Source organism: Halichondria panicea, chromosome 13 (assembly GCF_963675165.1).
Source record: "Halichondria panicea chromosome 13, odHalPani1.1, whole genome shotgun sequence".
Taxonomy (NCBI): Eukaryota; Metazoa; Porifera; class Demospongiae; order Suberitida; family Halichondriidae; genus Halichondria; species Halichondria panicea.
Genome location: NC_087389.1, coordinates 2,822,563 through 2,845,869, shown reverse-complemented (window position 1 = coordinate 2,845,869; position 23,307 = coordinate 2,822,563). Strand labels below are relative to the sequence as shown.

Genomic DNA, 23,307 nt, shown 5'->3' with positions numbered 1-23,307 from the left:
ATTTTTGAAAAGTTGATGAGATTCCAAAAAATAGCACCAGGGAAAGAATACAGTACATGTATAATATATAAACAACACAGCTAGCTAGCTAAAAGTGATAAGAGTAGTGTATATAGCCAATCTACAATGGTTGTGGGTGCCATAAATATTGTTTGGTAGTGATAAAATCAACGTTCAGTGAAGAAAAGGCAAGCTACAATGTCACGTACATATTTGTTTTGATAGCAGAAACCATTGAGAGTGCGTTTTTCCTCCACTTAGGTCAAGGACAGCTAAATTCACAGAGACTTGACCAATTACTTTTCGTGAGAACATCTTTGACCCACCATACAGCCGAATCTGTGTGTGCATGTATAATCTATAATAATTACACCAACACATAGAAGGTATTCATGCAGTGCGTATAATTATGTGCAAAAACACTGCACAACATGCCAGAGGTTCCCCTGTAGCAGATCGCTGGTGAATGTGAATCATCACCTGTAGTGCCAAGTTAGCGATATCTGTTCTAAACTGTAAGATTCCCAGAGGAGCAGAACTGGGGTTGTTCATCAAGCATATTGGGGTCTTGTCTTTCAAGATACACACACCAGTGCTCAAATGATTGACGTAACATTTTAATAGCAAATCTGCATTGAGGAAACATAACTTAAATTGGTCTTTTTGCAATGTAACAGCACACACCTGATGACAACATTTTTGAAGAAGGCAGAGCAATGTCTGTTAATTTGACCAACAGCACAGGATTAGTAGGGTTTAAATCATTGAACTGAAATTCCAGTTTCACATTGCATGACGCACCTGCAGGTACATGTACATGTACATGTATACTATTCGTAGCTTTTTGCATAATTAGCCATGTATATACGTACCACTTTCTTGCACAGTTCTTCTTCTCAAAAATGTATGGGTATGAGCGTCGGTTTCACATGGTGAGTCCTTGCGATTTGTTTTCAACTTTTTCTCCCTATGAAAATTGAATGGTTTGGCACCTCATAGAAATATACAGGCACAAGCAAGGATTCTCATGCTGCTATAATTATGTGTTTATATCACGATGACTGCTTACCAAATCATGCCTCGAGGTTAGGCCATGCAATTTGTAGTCTTAGGCTATTATTCCTAAATAGCAAGCTTAAAATATTAATGATATTGATGAAAAACACTCAATAAGCGGAAGTGCATAATTAATTTTAGTCATAACTATATTCATGACCAAAAACCATACAAATTAGGTCACGTGATATTTAACTTTTTTGTAAAGCTGCCAATTTCCAAGCACGAGGGCCTGTGCATGTCCTTACGTAATATAACATGGAGGGGACGTACTGTATGACTATTATTACACCCTTGTAACCTTGACAACATAATGATACACCACTTACTTTGACTTCCTTGGCTTAGAGGCAAGAATATCCTCCAGCGACCTCCATTTTGTTTTTATCAACCCTTTTTCACGCTGAATTTCCTCTGCATCTTCTCTATACTCTCTAACTGGTGAGCTCCTTTCAAGAATAGCATCTCCTCTTTCACCCAGAACGTCACAACTACCAAAACGGTTACCGAAATCCAATGAAGAGTGTCCATCATAGCTACTACTATGAGACATCAGCTCAATCAAATCAAGGTCATCCACGCTACCCATAGTTTTGTAAGCACTCTCCACCGGGATTGAGTTAGTCATATGATGGGAACGAACAATGAAGAGTTCCTCATCAGAGCCAAGCTTCTCGATATGCCCCATACTTTTTGAACGATAAGTTTTGGGAGGTTTAGGGGGTCTTTTGTCTGAGCCTCCCCTGGCAGGAAGAAGGGTTGTTGGCCTATGTTGTGATGTGTGCTCGTTTGGTAGTGTGCAAGACTTCTTCTTCGATTCTTCCTTTCTGTCAGTATCTTCAACCCTGATTCTATGCAAGCTTACTTCAGCCGAATATCTTGAAAAATCGCTAGGTTTAGAAGTTCGGAATGGACTACATGTAGGTTTTTGGGGTTTATCATGCTCGTCTTCACTCTGGTAGCTGTCAACCAGTTTGTAGTGCATTTGTTCTTTCTCAAACTCAGGTGTCTTATCTCTCCTCTCAGGCGTTGGCTGGAGACCAAAATTTCGTTGGCTTATCAACTCATCAAGTTCTTCGAGGAAAGACTTTCCATTCTTGTCGGTTTTTCCAGGAAGGCTCATTCGCTCAGCGGAAATGTTGTTAGCTGTCGATTTGTTTCTTAGTCTTCTTTGCAGGGTGCTGATACGCTCTGCATCATTGACTGTGTGGAGTGAGTTTCCATCCGTGTGTTCATCAATTATGTGTTTGTTGTGTTTCTTCGTTTCAGATGATTCATTGTCAACTGAATCTTCCCTCAAAACTTTCAAGATAGAGGAAAGTTTTTGCTGTCTGCAAGACTCCTTTAAACAACTCTTTAGTTGTGCTTCAGGCTGTAATACACAATCTACAAGCTGTGGAGTAAAAGACCCAGAGTATGTTTTTCTCGTTTCTTTACGACGCTTCTTCCTTGCGAGTGTCATAGTCCTCTTTTCGACCGGCCCTTGCAAACTGAGCATACTCATGGACCTTAGCTCACTAGAAAGAGGCTTAACTGTTGTTAGAGAGTGAGCCTTTTGTTTTAGCTTTTGAAGCAGATTGTCTACACTGTTTTTTTGTTTGGAGTAAACTGGAGAGGGAAGCTTTGATAGGTTCGGGTCTTCAGGGCAGAGAGTATACCAGGTTGGCTCCGAGGCGAGGTTCACGAACTGTTGATCAGACAAACTCAAGAGAACCTGAAATGGGGTTACAAAACACTGAGTGAATTGGGATTCGATGAAAACCACAACATAAATTCATCGAATACCGTATAGCGGGTAATTTTTGGGGGACAAAATATTTGTGGTTCAGCAATATTGAGACATTTCGTGGATAATATTTTCGTGGTTGCTGCTTGGATTGTAGGTAAAGGTAGGCAAGGTCGCTTCATTCGTGGGTAAAATATTCGTGGTCAGACCTCCAACCACGAAAACCACGAATATTTTGCCCCACGAAAATTACCAGCTATACGGTATGTGTTCTATAATAAAATTATTGTGAGCAAATCTACAAGTCAATCTATTGGAACCATAGATAGAGTAGAGAGGGATTGGCAACGGAAGTGGTTCACGTGATGATTCTACAATGAATTCTATGTGGTAGCTCAGCATGTTTCGCTTTTACCCCAGGGAACTTGATAATAAGTTAGTCTTATGCATGTGTCTCAAAGACCCCTCTAAAACTTAAACAAGTGCCCCCTGATGGTGAGTATCATTTGGAACTGAAGAAAATATAATCCTGATTGTCGTGAAGTAGCTAGTCTAACACAGAGCGATTTTTCATGCTTGTGTTAGCTTAGCTACTATGATATATAGCTAAAGTTCTGTCACTAAGTAGTGTGCTGTGTCCCAAATGGCCACAAATAGTTGATGGAAGTTGATGTTTAGCAGCAAAACTGCTCGCGTGCATAGACTTTTTATACAGACAGCAAAAACTAGAGCACTAAAGTGCAAACCCTCGGCTGGTGACATGATTATAAAGAAACCAGAAATATATTGCAGTGCATATAGTGATGTTGTTATCACGTATGACTTGCACAGCAACTCAGGAGCAATAAAACTAAACCAGACTGGAGGCATGCTGAAACATTTGAGAACAGGTAGACTGGTAGTGGTACTATAGATATAATTTATGCACTGTGGATTAGGAGAAGCCTGGAGTCTCAGAGAAGTATGGCTCCAGGTCCTGCATGGAGTAGGATCCCAGTCAGCTAAAGCATGCAGCAGGAGCTATAATTCAAGCTTTCTACTTTAGTGACCCCGTTCCATTGTTCCTGGTACCGTATAGCGCGAAATGTTCGAGGGGCTTAATTTTCGCGGATTTCGTGGGTTAGAATTCTATACGAAAATTAAGTCCACGAAAATTGTTCTTTAATTAGAATTACGCAAATATTTAAAGGTGTGGCTTCCGGTAAGCAGTCATTCCGCGAACATTGTGCAAAGAAATGGTTTTTAGAGGCCAATCCACGAAATATAAGTGCCTCGAAAATTTTGCGCTATACGGTATATACTTTAGTGACCCTGTTCCATTGTTCTTGGTACAGGATCACTTCAGTTATAAGTAACGCATGTGCAAGTTCTGTTCAAGCTACATTTTGCTCGCTTTTATTAGACAACGAAGCTTTAACACCGAAAGCTGCCACTATCAAAAGTACTAACTTGTTGTGTGGAGGCTACTCATGCTATAAATGCAGTGCTAGAACATCCAGGTAAGCAGACCTAGTCACAAGCTTGTTCAAGCTTCTTAGCTTTTGCTCGACAAAGAAGCTTTAACATCAAATCTGCCACTATTTAAATCAAGATACTGTTGTGTGAAGGCTATTCATGCTGTAAACGCAGTGCTGTGGCATCCAGGTGAGTAGAAAAGCCGATCACAAACAAACAAACAAACAAACCAACGGACTACTATACCCGTGGCCGCCCACACGCGCCTCGGGTAACAATTCTCATGAATTAGACCCCCACGTTGGAAATAAGCCTCGATTAAAACCGCGGGGAAACACGAATAGTACTTCGAGGGTACATCGTTTCCAATCCCTAGCTCTCTACCCTATCTATGTTGGAACTACATGCATGATACCGACACACACAGATCAAAAGTTAACTGATATGGTAGTATCTATTCAGGGTCTACACAAGTTACCTCTCCTCTGAACATGATATGTTTGGGCTTGTGTGCATCCCACAGTATCACTCTCAATGCAACACAAGGTATCTACAATGTGTGTGTGTGTGTGTGTGTGTGTGTGTGTGCGTGCGTGTGTGCGTGTGTGTGTGTGTGTGCATGCATGCATGCATGCATGATAGCTTGTAATAGAGAAACACGCATCGTTGTATAATTATACAGCTCATTGTAACCAAATCATATCAGTGCCCCTATGTTTAAATGTGGAGTATTCACCTCCAAGCAACCAACAACGTATGAGAGCCAAATAGTGGGTGTTCTAGTATACATAAACAATAGAGCAGCACTCTATAAACGGACACAGAGATCCTCCTGAGTGGAATATCTAACCATGCAGGATACTCAATTGCATAACACACAACAATACTGATGTGCCTACTTCATCAGCAGCCATAATGTAGGACGTGTTCTGGTACTCAGTACTGTCCTTCAAATTCTGTGAGCTCACGATACTCCTCACACCTTGGTCCCTGAATGTATGGACATCACAGTACATATACTAACGTGCCAACAAAAGAATGGCTGCTTCAGTGGCGTAAATAATTATAGCTAGCTAGCAACTGGGTTATAACAATAATGAGTGGAATCAATGTACCTGTAGTCAGGGACTAAATATGTGTTGATAAACACTTCACAAGGGTCACTAAACTCTTTATTCGACTGCCCCTTCACTTGAAGAAGAGAAATTTTCAGCTCTTCACATTCTTTGTTGTATCCCAAGGATAACTGCATGTGTGTGCATGTGTGTATAAATAAATGTGTGACTGGGTCCTTTATTACTCCATATAATGTGACTTCAAGAGAGTGAATTTATTATGTTCTGTTCGTGGAAGGTGGCTACATATTGTTTAGCAAATTATATGCATACATAAAAATATCAGGAAGCACCACTTATAGGAAAGCCCTCTTTAGAAATAAGTTTGTTGAAACTTCCTGACCACTCAGTTTGCTAACATCATTAAGTACCGAGAAGACTGCCTTACACTGTCAGCCATTTCACACTAACTACAAACATTCCTTGCAAAAACTATACTTCCCGTTATGGTTACCTTTTGTAGTATTTCTTACCTGCACCATGCCTTTTGGCAGAACGTCCATGATTGTTTGCAGATTGCAGAGGCTTGGTTTAGAAGGAGCTTCCATTGATCCTAGTAGTGTTTGAGCAATCTCCTTGGCAACGGTCACAGCAAGAGGCTTCTTGGCCTCACTGGGTGAGGGAGAGTGGGATGGGCTCCTGGTACAACTTGTTAGGGAACTCTCAGGGAAGAAGGGGAGGTCTAAATGTTCCTGTGAGCGTGAGAGACGGTGTGCCGGAGAGGAAGGGATGTGAGAAAGCTCTGACGATTCATAAGAGACTGTGCTTTTGTAGTCTAACTCTCCTTTATCCTGTATCGAGAAGAGCAGACCTCCAACATTAGTGCATGCAAACAATAAGACACACATTTATTCATAGTAGTACACCAAAAGCCTGTGTGTAAACACAACACACTCCACTCCTCACCGACCACAAGTGTAAAAACCCACACCGTAGAAGCCTGGGGGTATTATTGGATGCAAAAGTTCATACCCAAAATAGAGTTATTGCAAAGAGAATGTTTGTATACAGAAGCCTGTGTAAGGGCATGCTAACTTCGTAAGTACCTCAAAAATTGCGTTTCTTCGTTTGTTCAAGCGTACAGCTGCGAAGCTTGGCAGCCAATCAAAGCCTCCTCGACTAATTAACAGGTTTTCACTGCAAAACAGAACACATTCTGATTCATGTTAGAAGATCTAAGCGTGGTAATTAGAGCAAATGTTATTGTTAGCACTCATAGACAGATCTGTAAAACCTGACCATTGAAATGCTGCAACTAACTCTTATAGTACAAGTCTGATGGAAGTACAATAGCACAATGGTTGTCTATAGTTAACACTTGCCTGCACTTTTTGAAAGAGATCTCTATTTTATTTAGTCCCGGGTCTATTGAGGTCATTATTTTCTGCACTTCTTCATAAGTGCATCCATCCAGAGTCTGCCCTTCCCACTCAATCACACATATACCTGAGAAAATGCGTAGGTAATTTAATCCGGTGTAATAATTGTTATGTACTTGGAAATTCACAACAAGTCGACATAGTACCACAATAAGGGCTAACGTTACTGTAAACAAAGTTCAAGTGGGTGTTTGTGTGCAAAAGGACTTGCTGCTGCTAGCACTTTGGCTTCAACTGTTGACACATAGAGTCATGACTTGGTGCTGGGCCAAAACTTTTCCTGGCAACTGTTAAGAAAATCTTAGCTATAAAGTCACTCCCTAAGATATTTGACAACTAACAATGACCAAATTCATTGTAGCGGAGATTTCTAACACAGACAATGAAGTAAACATTGTGGGTTGGATGCAAAAAGCATTCTTGGCTCACCTTCTACGATGTCCTCAGTCTCATAGAGGCAAGCTGACACCCCTGTCACTATGGCATGGAGACTGCTGCAGTTGTTACACCTCATTCCACCACACAAATTCAGTCCAAATCCTGGATAGGAATTTGTGTACAACTGTAACTATTAACCGTATGGCTGTAATTGGCTGTGATATCATCAGTATACTGGGAGCAAGCCACTGAAATACATATACAGTTCGTCTAAGCAAGGATACAACACGTGTTTACAGTCAAAACATTGACATAATTATGCTCAAGTAATGTTCGTGTTCAGGACAGGGAAATTAGTGAGGTATACAATCATGTCCAAATTATACACAATGTCATGCAATGTAGATCTATATAGTTGACATGTGAATTTTTCGTACCAGTAGATGTTTCTTCTTCTACTTCTCTCCATATAATTTTCTTGCAGACAGGACCCACTGGCTTGTTGACACTTGCTGAAGTTGCAACCTTCTGTTAAACAGAGATCATTTAAATGGTTAAAATTCAGTGTTCTAACCTCTATTCCAAGAGCCCTATGCAAAACAGGCGTTAGATTGTCCACATCTTCAATATCTCCATCATTTCCTTCTACAGTGTACTGAGCAATAACTCCATCAATCTCTGCCCTCACGTTCTTTGGTAGAGCATTAGCTGCTATGCATTGCAGTGGAAGTGGATTGAACAATGTTGCAGGAATAGAAATCTCTGGTAGCTGGCTGAGAAGTGTATTCAGTGACTCAACAGACATAGTTCTGTCTGTCCTACTCAAATTCTCGTAGGAGACGGCGTCTAAATCCTTAGGTGATTCCATGTCAGGGGTACAGGAACTGTTCCTTTCGTTCAACTGAGTACTCAGAGCCTCGGGCATTCTCAACTGAAAGCTGCTAGATTCTATTTCACACGATCGATAAAGAGGTGCTGGTTTTTTTGCGCAGCTGAGTGTCATGTTTGGGATGATCTTTACCAAAACCTAGACTAGTCTACTGTAGGAGGATAGAAAGGAGGATGGCAAATGCCCTGAGGAGGGTTCTGGTGCTAGGATCTGGCTTCACTTCTGGCCCTTTGGTGGAGTATTTAACCAGAGATGGAAAAGTTGCAGTGACAGTTGGTAAATCAATGGTACTAAGACTATTTTTTTTATAAAAAACATGAGCATTGTGAAGGTCCTGTGGCGTAATAAGCAGCTGAGATTCTATTGAATCTTTTTATCTTTTTCTCAGCGTCCAACATTGTTGAACAAGCTGAAGCTTTGGCAAATAAGTTTCAAAACACAACTGCTGTTCCACTAGATGTTCATGCAGAGTCTAACTTAAATCGCTTGGTGAGCGACCATGAAATTGTTGTCAGGTGAGTATACGCGCACATCAATCTGTAACTGTGATCGGTTCCCACAGTTTTGTGCCCTACACTCTACACCCGCTGATTGCAAAACAGTGTGTGACTAACAAAAAGAGTTTGGTAACATCAAGCTATGTGTCACCCCAGTTACAGGTATACATAATTATAAAGGGCCACCTGTGTTCTTTTTTTTATGTAATGTATGTTTGTTGATGATTGTTTGAACGTTAGGCACGTGCACACATGTTTGTGTGTGCTGCCACAAACGCACTGGGCACCCACTTGATTAGGGATGTTGAATAATGGTTGTATACAGAGGAATTTCCTGTTGCTTTCTAGCCTCCTGTGATTAGACTTGTTGTATGACAACTGTTTTGCAGGAGTTTCACAAGCCTGCTGTGGAAGCTGGTATCACCTTAATGAACGAGGTTGGCCTAGATCCTGGTATAGATCACATGCTGGCAATGGAGTGCTTTGATGAGGTTCACAGCAATGGTGGAAAGGTAGTCTAATGAATTACACTTTTCTATACGAATTAATTGCATATATTTTTCTAGGTAATCTCATTCGAGTCTTGGTGTGGTGGGTTACCTCATCCTGATTGTGCCAGTAACCCTCTGAGATACAAGTTTAGGTGAGAAGTAATTGTAGTCTTTGCTCTTCTTGCTCGCTGGCAGGCAGAATATGTCGGTCAGATCCACATTATGTTTTATAAGAGATAACTAATGATTTAACACAATTCAACACTGTTTTATACTGCAGTTGGAGTCCGAGAAGTGTGTTACTAGCAGCCCTCAATCAGGCCAGGTACAAAATAGACAACTCTGTTGTAGAGATTGCAGAAGGACGACTAATGACTCCAGAAAATCTTCAGTCATTCAACAACCTTCTCCCCAATGTGAACTTTGATGGCTATTTTAACAGGGACTCACTCAAATACATCGATGTATATGGTATCCCTGAAGCACAAACGGTCATCAGGGGAACGCTGAGATACAAGGTACTTATACCACGCATCTATGTTTGCTTATCAGGTGGCTATATCTCACATGAGTGCTCTAGACATGTAGGCGGCCTCAGGTACGTTATACCGTTTCCGGGTAATTTTCAAGGGCCAATATGTTTCACTATATTCAACGCATGTTCAATGAACATGTACAAGTCTGCTAAAAAAAACTGCTTTCCTTGAATATTATAGCAAAATTCACAAAATGGCCAATTCACGACAATTTAGACCCTCAAAAATTACCCGCTATACACGTACACTAGTATTCTGTTCGTCTGTGCATTCTGGTTCTGCTCACCTGACTTTTATAACATGCTGCATTTACGTTATCAGGAGCCCATAAATAAGAGACTTTATTCATAATTATTTCCATTTTCTCTTATTTATGAGCTCCTGACGTTATGGATAGCCTCAATATACTTTAGCTGAAGCCCAAATTTTCCAACTAAGCGTTGTTATTGCGTAACAGTATGCAGCTTGATGCTTGCACGTTAGTTATAGCTATAGCTCTATAAACGTGGACTATAATTAATTAAAAACCAAGGTGAGACCCTTTACCAGCCATAAGTAAATTAGTTTGCTACCACACAGGCTTCATCCTCAACATGTACAATGTAGTACTTAATTACTACTTTTGATACAACACACTCCTCTAGTTTGAGACATGTTATGTAATTGTTTTTTAATAATTATACAGGCACGATCACAAGGGCAAAGCCCCGATCGAGGGCGAGTTGCCTTTATAATAATAACGAGATTCTCATGCTATAAAATTATGTGTTTTATATCATGACAACCCCTTACCAAATCATCCTTTTTTAATAAATGCTGACATCAGCGGTTTACGTTCAAATTGGCAGGAAGCGAGTCATCACCAAGTGTGCAGATATTTTCCATAATTATTGCACATCCGGATATGCAATAATTATGGAAAACGTATGCGCAATATTATTTGATATTTTTCCCGTAAAATGTCCTATAATACTGAATTTATCACGAAAATATTCTGACAAAGTATTGAAAGTCATACACCGATCTATTTAGCTAGCTAGAGACAAAGCTGTAGTTTTGTTGTACAGCTATGCACAGCTATTTTCTTTCTGATAGAGTCAGTAGCAGTAGTATAGTAGACTTTCACCAAAGTTAGTATTAGATGGGCGTGGCCTGTCTATTAGGCTATTGTCAGCTTTCACTCCGTTCAGACGATTGTCATCCACACTGTTGCAGGCTGTGGGTCTTTTAATTGTTAGCATAGCAGGCTACGGGTAGCTATCAGCTCTTTCTCAGATGGGCTAGAAACCCTTCAATCGAACTTTCTATCTACTTCCTTCAATCCACTTCCGTTCGTTGTGACGTCGTTGTTTTACTGAGCATACACGTTGTTATCCTGCGTTAGCCGGTATCTGACTAATGGTTAGCGCATGCGCAAGCAGTCGATACCAGGCCCTCTCTTCGAGGAAGAGTGGCCTGGAATCGAGGCTAACCATGCAGAGGATGCTGGACCAGAGGAGGTACGACATAGGTTGACCTTTTGTTAATCGGTCACTAATGAGTTACTCCCGTATTGCATTCCTGCGGCATGACAAGTGTCCACGCCCACATGATTTTTGTGTTGACTCAGCAGGTATTTTATGCACTGTCAGCGCTATTTTACTGTTCTTCGTGTTTACACTGTAAATTTATCATTTCTTCTATGCTATTCATGTTCTTATGTCACAGGATATAGCAAGGCATTATTTATAACTACTGTGGAGTACTACGATCGTTTGTAGTCTTTTAGCTAGCTAGGAGAGCAAGTTTTGGTGTTGTGCTTCCACTCTTCTTTCTCCGTACACTCAAGTAATTTCTCCGTGAAACTTGTTGATAATTTATGACGCGAGGCCACACCTTCTCTAGGTAAATGTGGGCGTTAAATCCTGTCATGTGCAGGAATGCAATACGGGAGTAACTCATTAGCGACCGATTAGCAAAAGGTCAACCTATGTCGTACCTCCTCTGATGCTAGACAAGCTTCATCAGTAGTCATCAATAATCACATTCGATCCAGCTGAGTCAGCATTCATAACTCTTCCATTCTTATGCGCTTATCTCTCTTGTATTATATCTCCTGTTGGTTATGAGTCGTAGTTGTTTAAATGATTGGTATACCTGATACATCAAGACATGAGTAAAAAAAACAAAGGGAAGTGTAGCAACAGCTCGAAGTTTTATGACTATGCTACTCACTTTCTAGATTCAGTGCGTATTTTTAGCATCATTTAGTACTAGTACGGAGTGCTAAAATTGTTTGTAGTCTTTTAGCTTAGCTAGTAGGATAGCTACTGTTCTCTGTAAGTTTCCGTATATCTCTCCATGCACACATTTCCTCCGTAAAACACTATGACGCATGTCCAACCTCCTCAGCATACCGTGTGATGTGTGCTAGAGTCTTATTTTTTTGTCTCTTAGCCGTCTTCTTTCTCTTAACTCGTCTTCAACTTGTTGCTACGCATCCTTCTTGTTGACAAAGCAACTACATGTTACGCAAGCACAGATTTAGCTTTCCAAGCAGTTCATGGATAATAATTATAATAACACAGAAGGGTTTTATATTACACATTTGTTAGGTAACAACGTGATATAAAGAATCATAATTATATACATTGCCATACTAAAGAAGTTAATTTATGCAGGGAACTTGCAAAATACTTCAAGCGATGTACAAACTGGGACTGTTGAGCCTGGTGGAAAACCAGAGATTGATGAAGGATGCTGCTAGTATGAAATGGGTATGTAAAATACGATTTCCCTGCAAAATTTATTTTTTATTGTGTAACTTTATATTCACTAGAGAGACCTGATGGCCATTCTGATTTCGCAAACAGATGTACGGAAATCGGACATTCACTCCAGTGTGTATGAGGCTGTTGGCAAGGATGACGATGTCCTGAAGTCAATTGAAGAGTACGTTGTACATGTACGTGGCATTCCTATGACATTGTGTATACAGCTTGAGACTACTGTCAGATGACCCAGTGGATATGGTTGGCAGTCCCCTGGATGCTCTATGTGCACATTTGGAGAGGTTGCTTACCTATGAACAAGGAGAAAGGGATGCCATATTTCTACATCACTTCATTGGGATAGAATGGCCAGACAAACAGGTGAATAATAATGTTTGTAAAAAAATTTAATAATAATGGTGGTATAAAAACACCGCTCTGCACATGGAAGCTAATACTTTTCAGGAATGGATGATGCAAAATGATCAACCAGATGGTTGCTAAGAAGGTTACCAAAAGTTCGAAGTCCATAATTAAAAGTGGCTGTACTCAATGAAACAGTACAGCTTTGCATATGCGCGTATCTTTTTCTTTGCTCCTACAGCTATACCAATATAGCAAACATTCTAGTGCATACAGAGTCAGCTACTATATATACATGTAAGTAGAATATTTTGCCAAGCACAAGTATGAAGAGACTGCAATGGCAAGAACAAAGGACTATTTTGCAAATCCAAAAATTGAAATCCAAGGAAAAAGTGACTAGATCGAAGCCTATAGAAGCTCTTACTTGGACTTCATTGATCATAGCAGCTATTTTAGCAGTCTACACAGATGCACGTACACAGACAGACACACACAAATACTCTACCACATATCTCACTTGCTCATACTCAGCCTCGATCCCAGGCCGCACTTCCTCTGAAGATGGGCCTGGTATCGACTGCTTGCGCATGCGCTAACCATTAGCCAGATACCAGCTAACGCAAAATATGCTCAGTAAAACAATGACATCACAAAGGACGAAAGTGGATTGAAGGAAGTAGATAGAAGTTTGTTTGACGCACCGAGGCATAAATAATGTTATTGATTTGATACACACAAAACTTGTCCCCAATATTATTGTGTACAGTTATGCAAGTATTTTTGTACTTTTGACATGTATACTGAGTTGCATTCCACAATTTAACACATTCATCTAGGTGGAGAAAAGACATATTGATTTTACTATGTACGGAGCACCAAATGGATTTAGTGCAATGGCACAAACTGTAGGGAAGCCCACTGCCATAGCTGCTAAAATGATACTCAATGGTGAGAGTATTGAATGAGTATCATGAAGGTGTATCTATACTGTTTTATTTGCAGGGGAGATAAAGAAGCATGGAATTGTGACCCCCACCTCCGAAGATATCTACAAACCTATCTTGAGAGCGTTAAAGAGAGAGGGGATTGAAGCTTCTGTGATGAACATAAGCTGATTGTATGTTTCAATGTGTAGTGTTTACTGTGTTTTACTGTGCATGTTTAGTTTAACAAAAATTAATGGCTCGGTTTATACAATGACAATCTGGGCTCATGCTCACATAATTCAGCTTCATGTGGGTCCAATATCTCGTGCATTGGTTGGCATGGCAAAGCTTATTAGTAGCTGCATGCAACAACTGATTATCTAGTAGGTATGATTGGAATGCATGCTGCTTAAAATTCCAAATGTTTGTGAGTGCTTTTTGTGTAAGCAACATGATTTCAAAGTCAGTGCATGTGTCTAAGATAAATTGATCCACTGGAGTAATTGAAGAGAAAGTATAGCTCAATATTTTGACAAGTTAGATGGCAAGTGCCCTGAGAAAAGTTCTGGTGCTGGGATCTGGCTTCACTGCTGGCCCTTTGGTGGAGTATTTAACCAGAGATGGAAAAGTTGCAGTAACAGTTGGTACATAACACATGCATGCATGCATGCATTGTCAATTAGTATAGTCAGTATGATGTACAATGTATACGCACATTGCTGTAGCTACATGTATGTATGCATGCTTAGTTGTCATATAGTCCCAGAAATCCAAATTATATTAAAATGTCTTGTGCTTAGCATCCAACGTTATTGAACAAGCTCAGCGGTTGGCAGAAAAATTTAAAAACACAAGTGCAGTGGAATTGGATGTTTATTCTGAGTCAAATCTAAGTATGCTGGTGGGCAGCCATGAACTTGTGGTTAGGTAAGTGCGCATCTGACCCATGCATGTCACAAGAGATGTATACTCTTGATACCATATCCAAGCTGCACTATGTAGACTCTTATCCATTCAACTCCCGCCCCCGCCCCCCCCCCCCCATTGAGAAATTGCTTCCTACGCCACTATAATTATAAACATTGTGTTCTGCAATTTTATAAGAGTTGGCCAGTAGTTTGCAGCATTGAAAGCGTCACAACTCAGCAAGCCTTATAGGGCTGGGCATAATTCTACAGCAAAGATCAGTCCTATGTGACGTTGTGCTACACGACCATGCATGGCAATCACAATTGTGTATTTGATACGGTATTGCACGGCACAAGTGCAATTATCAATGCAGCCCTCGGGCATCAGTCTAACTAACTGATGTACTTACTTGTGCTGTAGGTATTAATTTTGACGTTGTTGCACTATAATATCGCGTTTTGTTCTCACATTATGCATGGCTATAGTTCTTGATGGGCCTGGCCATTATAATTACGCTAGAAATGTATGCGTGATAGATCTGTCACGGAGTGGATTTCTCCCACAATACTATACAGCTAGTTATTTTCGAAAATTTAGTGCCCCCGAAAATTGGTTGAAAAACCTCTCTACTGTAGGGATGTGGTCATTAATTGAACCTCTTATCCTCGAAATAAAATCTGCAAAATGTCTAGTTTGAGCAATCCGTGAAAATTTAGTGCTATACGGCAATTGCCCCCCTTCCCCTGGATGCATTACTCGGGACTCAGCAATTTTTCCTGGGGGGACCAGACTCAGTAACTTGTCGTCTAACTTGTCCCCCCCAGGACCAATTGCTCTGGAGTAACTTGTCCCCCCTGGAGACACAAGAGGTCCAACAGGAGCGGTGCAGCTCAAGCAATTAGCCTTTGATTACACTCAGCAATAACACACGACGTGGGCGGATAATTAGTGCTCAATCAAAGACTAATTGCTAGAGCTGCACCCCCTGTTGTACGTACCTCCTCTGCCCTGGAGTAATATCTGCATGGCCATGCCCTCCTCAAGAAAAAATAAGGAGTAAAGTGACCTAGCTCACTAATGAAGCTGTAGTCAGTACCATGGCATGCATGTTCTCTCTGTAATTATTACAGGACACATTGACAGAGAGTCTGATTAATAATTTTGACAAAGTACAGTTGTGTATTACAGTATAAACTGTGACATCGGTTTCTTCTGTCTGCTCGTTTGTCTTATATAATCTCTTGAAGTTCCAACTACTTCTTTTGTGCATGCATAATTAAGGTGTTGTTGTTTTCGCATGCGTTTAGAAAAGAGGGGATCGAGAATTTTGCTCACGAGTAACTTGTCTTGGGGGGAGGGGCAATCTACTCCATCTACTCTCAACTAAAAACTTTGTTCACACAAGTTGAGCTACCTGAAGTTTCTAAAAGTCAATGGAATTGAGCATTTGATTTCAGCCCCGTGTCACCCCCTCTTTGAATGGGCTTGCTGAGAGGGCAGTGTAAAATGAATAGTGAAGAAAGGATTTAAACAAAGGAAGTATTCGTAGATTGCGAGAGTATAAGTGCTGGATTTCCTAACACTCACGTGTTTCTAAGTACAGCAAAAATGTTAGAAGCACCTTAGCTAGGACGAGGTTTGATCCGATGAAGCCGAATGAGATAGGAGAAAGCTTAGCACATGCAGCACGACTCTAAGGCAAAGAATATAGAAGTTTCGAAGTTAAAGATTTCCATTCATATATAGACTTCTTCAACTTCAAAGTAATTTCAAACATAATTACAATTATTATTTGCAAGGGGACAAGATGGTATAACCATAGGACCATTAGGCAAAAGTTGTGGTTCACTCATGTTAGAATTGAATGGATGAACGCTTACTTTGTTGTCACACTAGGAACAGAAAACGTAAAATGAAAGTGGAATTACCACCTGATTTAGATGTGCTGCCTGTATACACAGCAACCAAAAAACTCGAACTGAACTGAAAACATGCAACCTATACAGGAATTACCGATCGTGCAGCAGATGTTGCTGTGACTACTATAGAACTTAGTACATCCCTTGAGATTTCAAAACCTTGTACCTATATATACAGGAATGTATTATGTCGACGATCACATCTTAAAGGGGGAGTAATTAGCTAATCATTATGTTAGAAATAGAATTATGCAATTTCTGTAGGCTGCATTGATTGTGCCGTTTTCTATTAGTTCTACTAAAAATGTGTGCTCCACTGTCTTATGTTTGTCTATTGTGAATGACTAACTTAAAAGCGGCTACTTGACAGTTCTTAATAGTTTACTGAAGTATTTTTAATTAGGACAATTTTTGCTTCAAAATCACTTCTAGACTATATACCGGGTTTTCGTAACCCCTTTTTGGCCTTCAACAGCCACACTACGTCTTTCTTAATTGCATGGGGGACGATAATTTAATACAAACAGCACAGTATGTGCATTATATACTATTTTGATGACTGGTGCAGTAATGGAGTAAAATGTTGATTAACTGTTACAGCAATGTGCTCCATACTCAACACACACTTGCGGCAAAACAGTGCATTAAACATAGGAAAAGTCTTGTCACATCAAGTTATGTCACATCAGAACTGCAGGTAAATGACATTGTAGCTTGATTGTAGTTCTCATGCAGACTGCAAATAGCCTGTTACTATACGAACGTGTTTTTTATCTTTACATGTATGCAGGAGTTTCATAAACCTGCCATGGACGCTGGTATAACTCTGATGAATGAAGTCGGTGTTGATCCTGGAATAGACCACATGTTGGCAATGGAGTGTTTTGATGAGGTTCACAGCAACGGTGGAAAGGTATATTAATTTGCTGATTATAATTTTGAGTTCATATAATACAATGTAGGTAGTTTCGTTTGAGTCTTGGTGCGGAGGGTTACCTCATCCAGATTATGCTAACAATCCTTTGAGATACAAGTTCAGGTTAGCATTATTGATTATAGCCATAATCGCATGTTGTCCTATTATTCATTGTAATTCGTACAGTGATTAATCGCGTATCAGTAATTGCACGTCGTAAAGGCAGTAATTGCACGTCATCATTAACGACGTGCAATTATTGCCTTGACGACCGCACGTTCGAATAACAGCCGCCGCTAATGTTTTTTTACTGAAACTGCAGCTAAAAATGTCCTTAAAACTGCATCACAAACGATTAACAATCAATAGTATGGCTACTCGTGCATACGCCGAGTGCTATTAACCTTGCCATTGCTTGTTACTCGTGCTATTAATCCCATATTGCACGAATAGCCATACTATTAATTATACTAATCGTATGATGTGCTATTAGTGACTGGAGAGTGTACAGCAATTAATCCCGTATCATATCCGGTGCACATTGTCATTGACAGCGTGCAATTACCTATCAAGTAATTGCACGCTGTCAATGACAACGCATTGTATCAATAGTATGGTTACTCGTGGAATAAGGGATTAATAGCACTCAAAACAACAAGCACTGGCAAGGTTAATAGCACTCGGCTACGCCTTGTGCAATTAGTATCCTTGCCATTGCTGTTACTCGTGCTATTAATCCCATATTGCACTCTTATAGCCATACTATTAATAATCGTAACACCATGCATATACAGCTGGAGTCCCAAGGGAGTTTTGCTAGCGGCTCTTAACCAGGGCAAGTACAAAAGAGACAACCAAGTAAGAATGTCACACCATATTCATTTTGAGATCCATCATCATGTAGATATTTGAGACAGCTCCGGGACAATTAATGGCTCCAGAAAATCTGCAGTCATTCTCCCACCTTCACCCGAAAATGGACTTCGATGGCTACTTCAACAGGAACTCACTCAATTATATTGACATATATGGTATTCCCGAGGCACAGACAGTCATTAGGGGAACACTGAGATACAAGGTAAATAAGTAAGCTTTATATAATAAGATAATTAAGGTAGTGCTAATTATTTTAATGATGCCTCGGTGGAGGTGCCAAAGCTACATAACATAAAGCTACTATTCAGGAGTGCATGACACATTATAATTATCATGATCAGATGCATTAATTAATTTTTGCTGCATGCAGGCAGATTCCAGAATCACAGGGAAATTCGAATAGTGGGTAATGAATGATCAACCACGACTGTTGTTAAAAACGATTGATGCCAAAAGTTTAAGTCTAAAATTGATGGCTGCGCAGAGCCTTGTAGCTCTCTTCTCACTCTTGCAGCTACCAATAGCTAGCGTTCTAGTGCATGCAGAGCTAACTACTATAAGCATAGTAGCAACACTCGGTGAACAAATTTTGCTACGCACTCTTCCAAAAGGCTGCAATGGCATTCTAAGTAAGCAAAATTAGGCATAATTTGAGAACAAAGCATTATTTTGCAAATCCACAAATTAAAATAAAGAAAAACATGACTAGAAGCCTATAGAAACTCTTACTTGCATTTCATTGATCCTTGAGCAGCTGTAGCTAGCAGTCTACACACACACACACACACACACACGCACACACACACACACGCACACACACACACACGCATGCACACGCACACACACACACACACACACGCACACACAAACACACTACCGTATACCTTGCTTGCGCATGCGCACCGAGGCATAAAAATTTGAAGTTTTGTTCAACATGCAGCTAGTATAACATCATTGATTTCGAACTCAGCTGTTAACGTATAGGCAATAGAAGAAATATTTACGCATTAATATTGTTTCACCATCCCTTCTATTAAATAAAAATTGGCCTCAGAACGAGACTATATACATGTACATGTAGCCCTACTCCAAGATTTTTTTACTATTGTGTTACAACTTCACCTGTCAGGTGTTGTTTTCGCTTTTTTCAGTCTTCTAAGAATTTGGTTAAACTACTAGTGATGTCAATTCGTTTATAACTAGTTGTTGTTGCCTATAAGCGGGGAGCCTGCCTCTAGCTAAGTTTTCTAGCCTAGCTGTCTAGAATACCTCTCTCCCAAGACAAGAGCAAAATTACTAGTTATAGTTGATGAATCCGCCATGGTTTAAGGCCTGACCGCATGGTACCAAGCCTGATAAATTTGAACCAGGAGATCAATTATAACATAGCTTAATTCAGCCAATGTGCCAATCATGCAGAATTTGGAACATGATTATTGGTGCAACGCATTAGGTTAGGGTAGCTACCTTGTGGATTTGTAGACCTCAAGAGAGAGATCCTGCTGACTATATAATAGTTACGCTCGGGATACTAAATCAGTGCCTTTGGGCTTCTAAATCCCATAGACACCTCCAAAACAGTATCTAACTCATTTAGACACTAGTGCGCATGCGCAAACCGCTTGACTACAATACAATTACTTGACACCGGAATACTAGGTATACTATGTAAATTTGCAGGTATACTAAGTCCCATAGTATACCTGCTCTGAGGCACTTTTCCCATGTACTTCCCATGTACTTCCCATGTAGATCTTATCAACTAGTGTCTAAAATTATAATAATTATAGCTATGACCAGCGCAAGGCTTTGATGCATTAATTTGTTAAATAATTAACTTGCTGTTCTTAATTTGCTGTAGGGAACATGCAAGATTTTTCAAGGATTAAACAAGATGGGGTTGTTGAGTACGAAAGAACATCAGAGATTTGGGAAGGGTGCTACTTCACTAGTGAAATGGGTTAGTCAGATTTCTGTGTAGTTTTAAAAAGCATTTGTATTCAACAATAGAGAGACCTTCTGGCCATGCTGGTCTCAAAAGAAGACATAAAAAAACATTTCGACATTCGCTCTAGTGTGTACCAGGCTGTCAGCAAGGATGACCATCTTTTTAAGTCCATTGAAGAGTATGTATTATAATAGTTTGGTAGCATGTGTACATAATATTTTGCTTTGATACAGATTGAGGTTACTCTCCGACGACCCGGTTCAACTGATTGGCAGTCCACTGGATACTTTATGTGCATATTTGGAGAGGTTGCTCGCCTATGAACCAGGAGAGAGGGATGCCATATTTCTTCACCATTTTATCGGCATAGAATGGCCAGACAAACAGGTATAAGTAACAGTATAGGCCCTGATTTTTTTACGTTCTTTAATTTTTGAAGAACGTGCCTATTCTCACCAAAAATCCATCATATAAAATCGGGTGAGTGCAAAACATGGACTCTGGACTGTGGACTCGACTCGACTCGACTAGACTGTGGGTAATGTAGCAAGCCGGCTTTAGCCATTGCTATAATTGCTGTACGTTGCAAAGACAACGGTAAGGTGCCAGACAAATCAACAAGCAGTAAGCAAGCCTACCATTTCACCCTCAGTGTCCCTAATATCCTCTGGCAGTGTCCCTATACGCTACTCCTCCTATAATTACTCTACCCCCAAAATAGTTTGAGCCATCTTAGGCCTATTCATAATTTTGCTCCTGGGAAGTTTTCACATGCAACACAGAATCTTCTACAAGCACACGTACACACTACTACTAGCGCCGCACCGAGAGTACACAAGGAGCACCACAAGCATAATTATACCAGCCTGTAACACTTGCAATCCATTCTTAGTACAGTGTGTCAAGGTTGCAGGAGGAACTCCTATACCATTGCCTCCATACACTTGGCAATAGTAGGTTTGAAAGAAGGCCTTACAGAGTCGAGACACTCCAGAAGCCTGGTCTAGAGCAAGCAGCACACTACTATAATTATATCCTCCATCACAGCAGTTTGTCAACTGTTCATCCTGGCAAGTTTAGTTGTTCCACCTGACGTTAAGATATTAAAACTCAGCAGCAGTGCAGTTACTCCTGTGAATTTTTGTTTTGTATCAATGTGTGCATTTGTGGGTAGAGTGAGTAATAGGGACACTGCCAGAGGATATTAGGGACACTGAGGGTGAAATGGTAGGCTTGTTTACTGCTTGTTGATTTGTCTGGCACCTTACAGTTGTCTTTGCAGGATTTGTAACGTACAGCAAGCAATGACTAAAGCCGGCTAGCTACATTGCCCACAGTCTAGTTGAGATCAATCCACAGTCCAGTCCAAAGTCCAGTCCAGTCTAGAGTCCAGAGTCCATATTTTGCACATACCATATCAAATCTGATTATTCCCGACATAATATTTAGAAGGTATTGACATAAACACAGCACACAACTTGACGCAAGACATCATGACATTATCGTGCTGACTTAAATTAAGACGTTGTTGTGCAAAACTTAATGAAAAAAAAAATTTAATGATCTTTACTGAAAAGCAACATTGATGCCTATTATCCCCAATTATTCTTTAGACACCTATTATGCTAAAAATATTCCGAGCATAATTATTTTATCAGGGCCTAAGCAACAGGGGTCGTGTATACCTATCACCTACATAAAGTATAATGTGCATACTGTATAATGGAAGACGTGGCCAGTAGAAGATAAAAAATATATAAGGTGTTCTCTTTAAATTGGTGTCTCAGGCATGGCTACTGTGTCCATGACGTTCCATCTGCAGCTTAGCATTAATATTGGCAGTTTTACATCCTCGGTAAAATTTACCAAATCACCACATAAAGTACTCACCAAATTTTCATTGTAATACTAATCCCCCTCAAATCATTATAGATTGAAACAAGGCACATAGACTTGACTATGTATGGAGAGTCAAATGGAGACAGTGCGATGGCACAAACTGTAGGAAAGCCTACTGCTATAGCTGCCAAAATGATTTTGACTGGTAAGAAATGTAACAACATACCTTCTATCAATTCATTGGTATGTTTATCTTCGTGTTCCACAGGAGAGATTAAGAAGTATGGTATTGTGATACCTACTGCTGCTGATATATACAAACCAATGCTAAAAGCACTGAAACAAGAGGGCATTGAACCTGTTGTATCGAAGTCAATAGCTTATAATCAATGTCTGAACTGTAGATACTGAAGAGATAATTGTTATCGTATTATAATAGACAAAATTTTTAGTTCCTTAGTCCCTAGCAGTGTTGAGGGAGTGATTTCTGTACATCCCAAACTTCCCAAGCCCCTACATAATTAATAGAGAATCATCAAAATTTGGCTATACGCAAGAAGTGTGGCCTTACCCCAGTGAATTTTTGTGTCCTTCCATGAAATTGTGTAGGCATGGTATGGACAGACGGAAATTTTGATCTGAGCCATAGAGAGAATATTATTACACAGCATCACAAATTGCATAATTTATATTAGTGGTAACAAGAGTTCATTAGTGAACTCTTGGTGGTAAGGCATCTCTAACTGTCGAAAGTGTAAGTACAGGGTCCATTACATAATTTGAACACCATGCAGGTGTCCACTAGCATCTGTACCCTATATTTAGTTAGGATAGGGTTATAATTTAGCAAAAGAGCACACGAGAATACAACAATTTGGGGCGATAACAATAATTTATAAAATTTGAAAGTGATTTACCCGTAATCACCAGCTGATGTCTGGTAGAATGGGTGACATTGCTTTGTGTTGTACCCTTCAAACCAATCAGGATGATTAAATCGTTCTGGAATGTTTTCAGTCTTATAGAAATCTGATGTCTTCAATCCAGATTCTGGGTGCATACTGAGCTCAGCAGGTGTCACTTGTTGATCTTTAGTATCCTCCGCTTCAACAGCAGAAAGAATCTGTGGACCATAAAACTATGGTAGCTTTTTATACAATAATTATAATTATCATAATTATCAGTTCTGTTCATTATTTTTAGCTCACCTCTTTTCCTTGACTCATGTTTTAGATCTGTATTAATAATGATAATAATGGCTAAAGTAAAAAACTATAGTCATAAGTGGGTCTGAATGTTTACGTTGCCCAAGCAACTGTGCAATCGGGAGTGGCCT

The 23,307-nt window shown here is 40.0% G+C and overlaps 4 protein-coding genes across 5 annotated transcripts; 2 read left to right on the top strand and 2 right to left on the bottom strand.

The window, feature by feature from the left end:
• Window positions 1-21: 21 nt before the first annotated feature.
• Window positions 22-8,112, bottom strand: LOC135346530 (uncharacterized). 2 transcript variants are annotated; one of them, XM_064544177.1, is made up of 14 exons: window positions 7,684-8,112; window positions 7,547-7,637; window positions 7,161-7,271; window positions 6,675-6,798; window positions 6,399-6,489; window positions 5,826-6,143; window positions 5,353-5,483; window positions 5,137-5,227; window positions 4,716-4,787; window positions 1,386-2,770; window positions 873-967; window positions 685-801; window positions 481-629; window positions 22-339 (listed from the first exon to the last, which is right to left on the bottom strand). In XM_064544177.1, the coding sequence occupies exons 1-14, from the start codon at window positions 8,110-8,112 to the stop codon at window positions 202-204; spliced, it is 3,342 nt and encodes a 1,113-aa protein (XP_064400247.1). In that variant the 3' UTR covers window positions 22-201. The 2 variants fall into 2 exon arrangements, with proteins under 2 accessions (XP_064400247.1, XP_064400248.1); XM_064544178.1 differs by having other exon boundaries at window positions 7,547-7,634.
• Window positions 8,113-8,137: 25 nt separating this feature from the next.
• LOC135346565 (alpha-aminoadipic semialdehyde synthase, mitochondrial-like) lies at window positions 8,138-13,862 on the top strand. The gene is made up of 11 exons (XM_064544229.1): window positions 8,138-8,274; window positions 8,387-8,513; window positions 8,561-8,657; window positions 8,885-9,007; window positions 9,062-9,138; window positions 9,267-9,504; window positions 12,183-12,278; window positions 12,341-12,453; window positions 12,500-12,653; window positions 13,475-13,586; window positions 13,641-13,862. Exons 1-11 carry the CDS (start codon window positions 8,172-8,174, stop codon window positions 13,751-13,753), a joined length of 1,353 nt encoding a protein of 450 aa, XP_064400299.1. The 5' UTR covers window positions 8,138-8,171; the 3' UTR covers window positions 13,754-13,862.
• Window positions 13,863-13,970: 108 nt separating this feature from the next.
• Window positions 13,971-22,546, top strand: LOC135346560 (uncharacterized). Its single transcript, XM_064544223.1, has 12 exons — window positions 13,971-14,208; window positions 14,365-14,491; window positions 16,993-17,089; window positions 17,183-17,305; window positions 17,355-17,431; window positions 18,103-18,166; window positions 18,213-18,386; window positions 20,046-20,144; window positions 20,195-20,310; window positions 20,366-20,519; window positions 22,065-22,176; window positions 22,240-22,546. Exons 1-12 carry the CDS (start codon window positions 14,106-14,108, stop codon window positions 22,380-22,382), a joined length of 1,389 nt encoding a protein of 462 aa, XP_064400293.1. The 5' UTR covers window positions 13,971-14,105; the 3' UTR covers window positions 22,383-22,546.
• Window positions 22,314-23,307, bottom strand: LOC135346618 (piercer of microtubule wall 1 protein-like). Its single transcript, XM_064544307.1, has 4 exons — window positions 23,180-23,307; window positions 22,889-23,094; window positions 22,543-22,609; window positions 22,314-22,484 (listed from the first exon to the last, which is right to left on the bottom strand). The coding sequence occupies exons 1-4, from the start codon at window positions 23,195-23,197 to the stop codon at window positions 22,428-22,430; spliced, it is 348 nt and encodes a 115-aa protein (XP_064400377.1). The 5' UTR covers window positions 23,198-23,307; the 3' UTR covers window positions 22,314-22,427.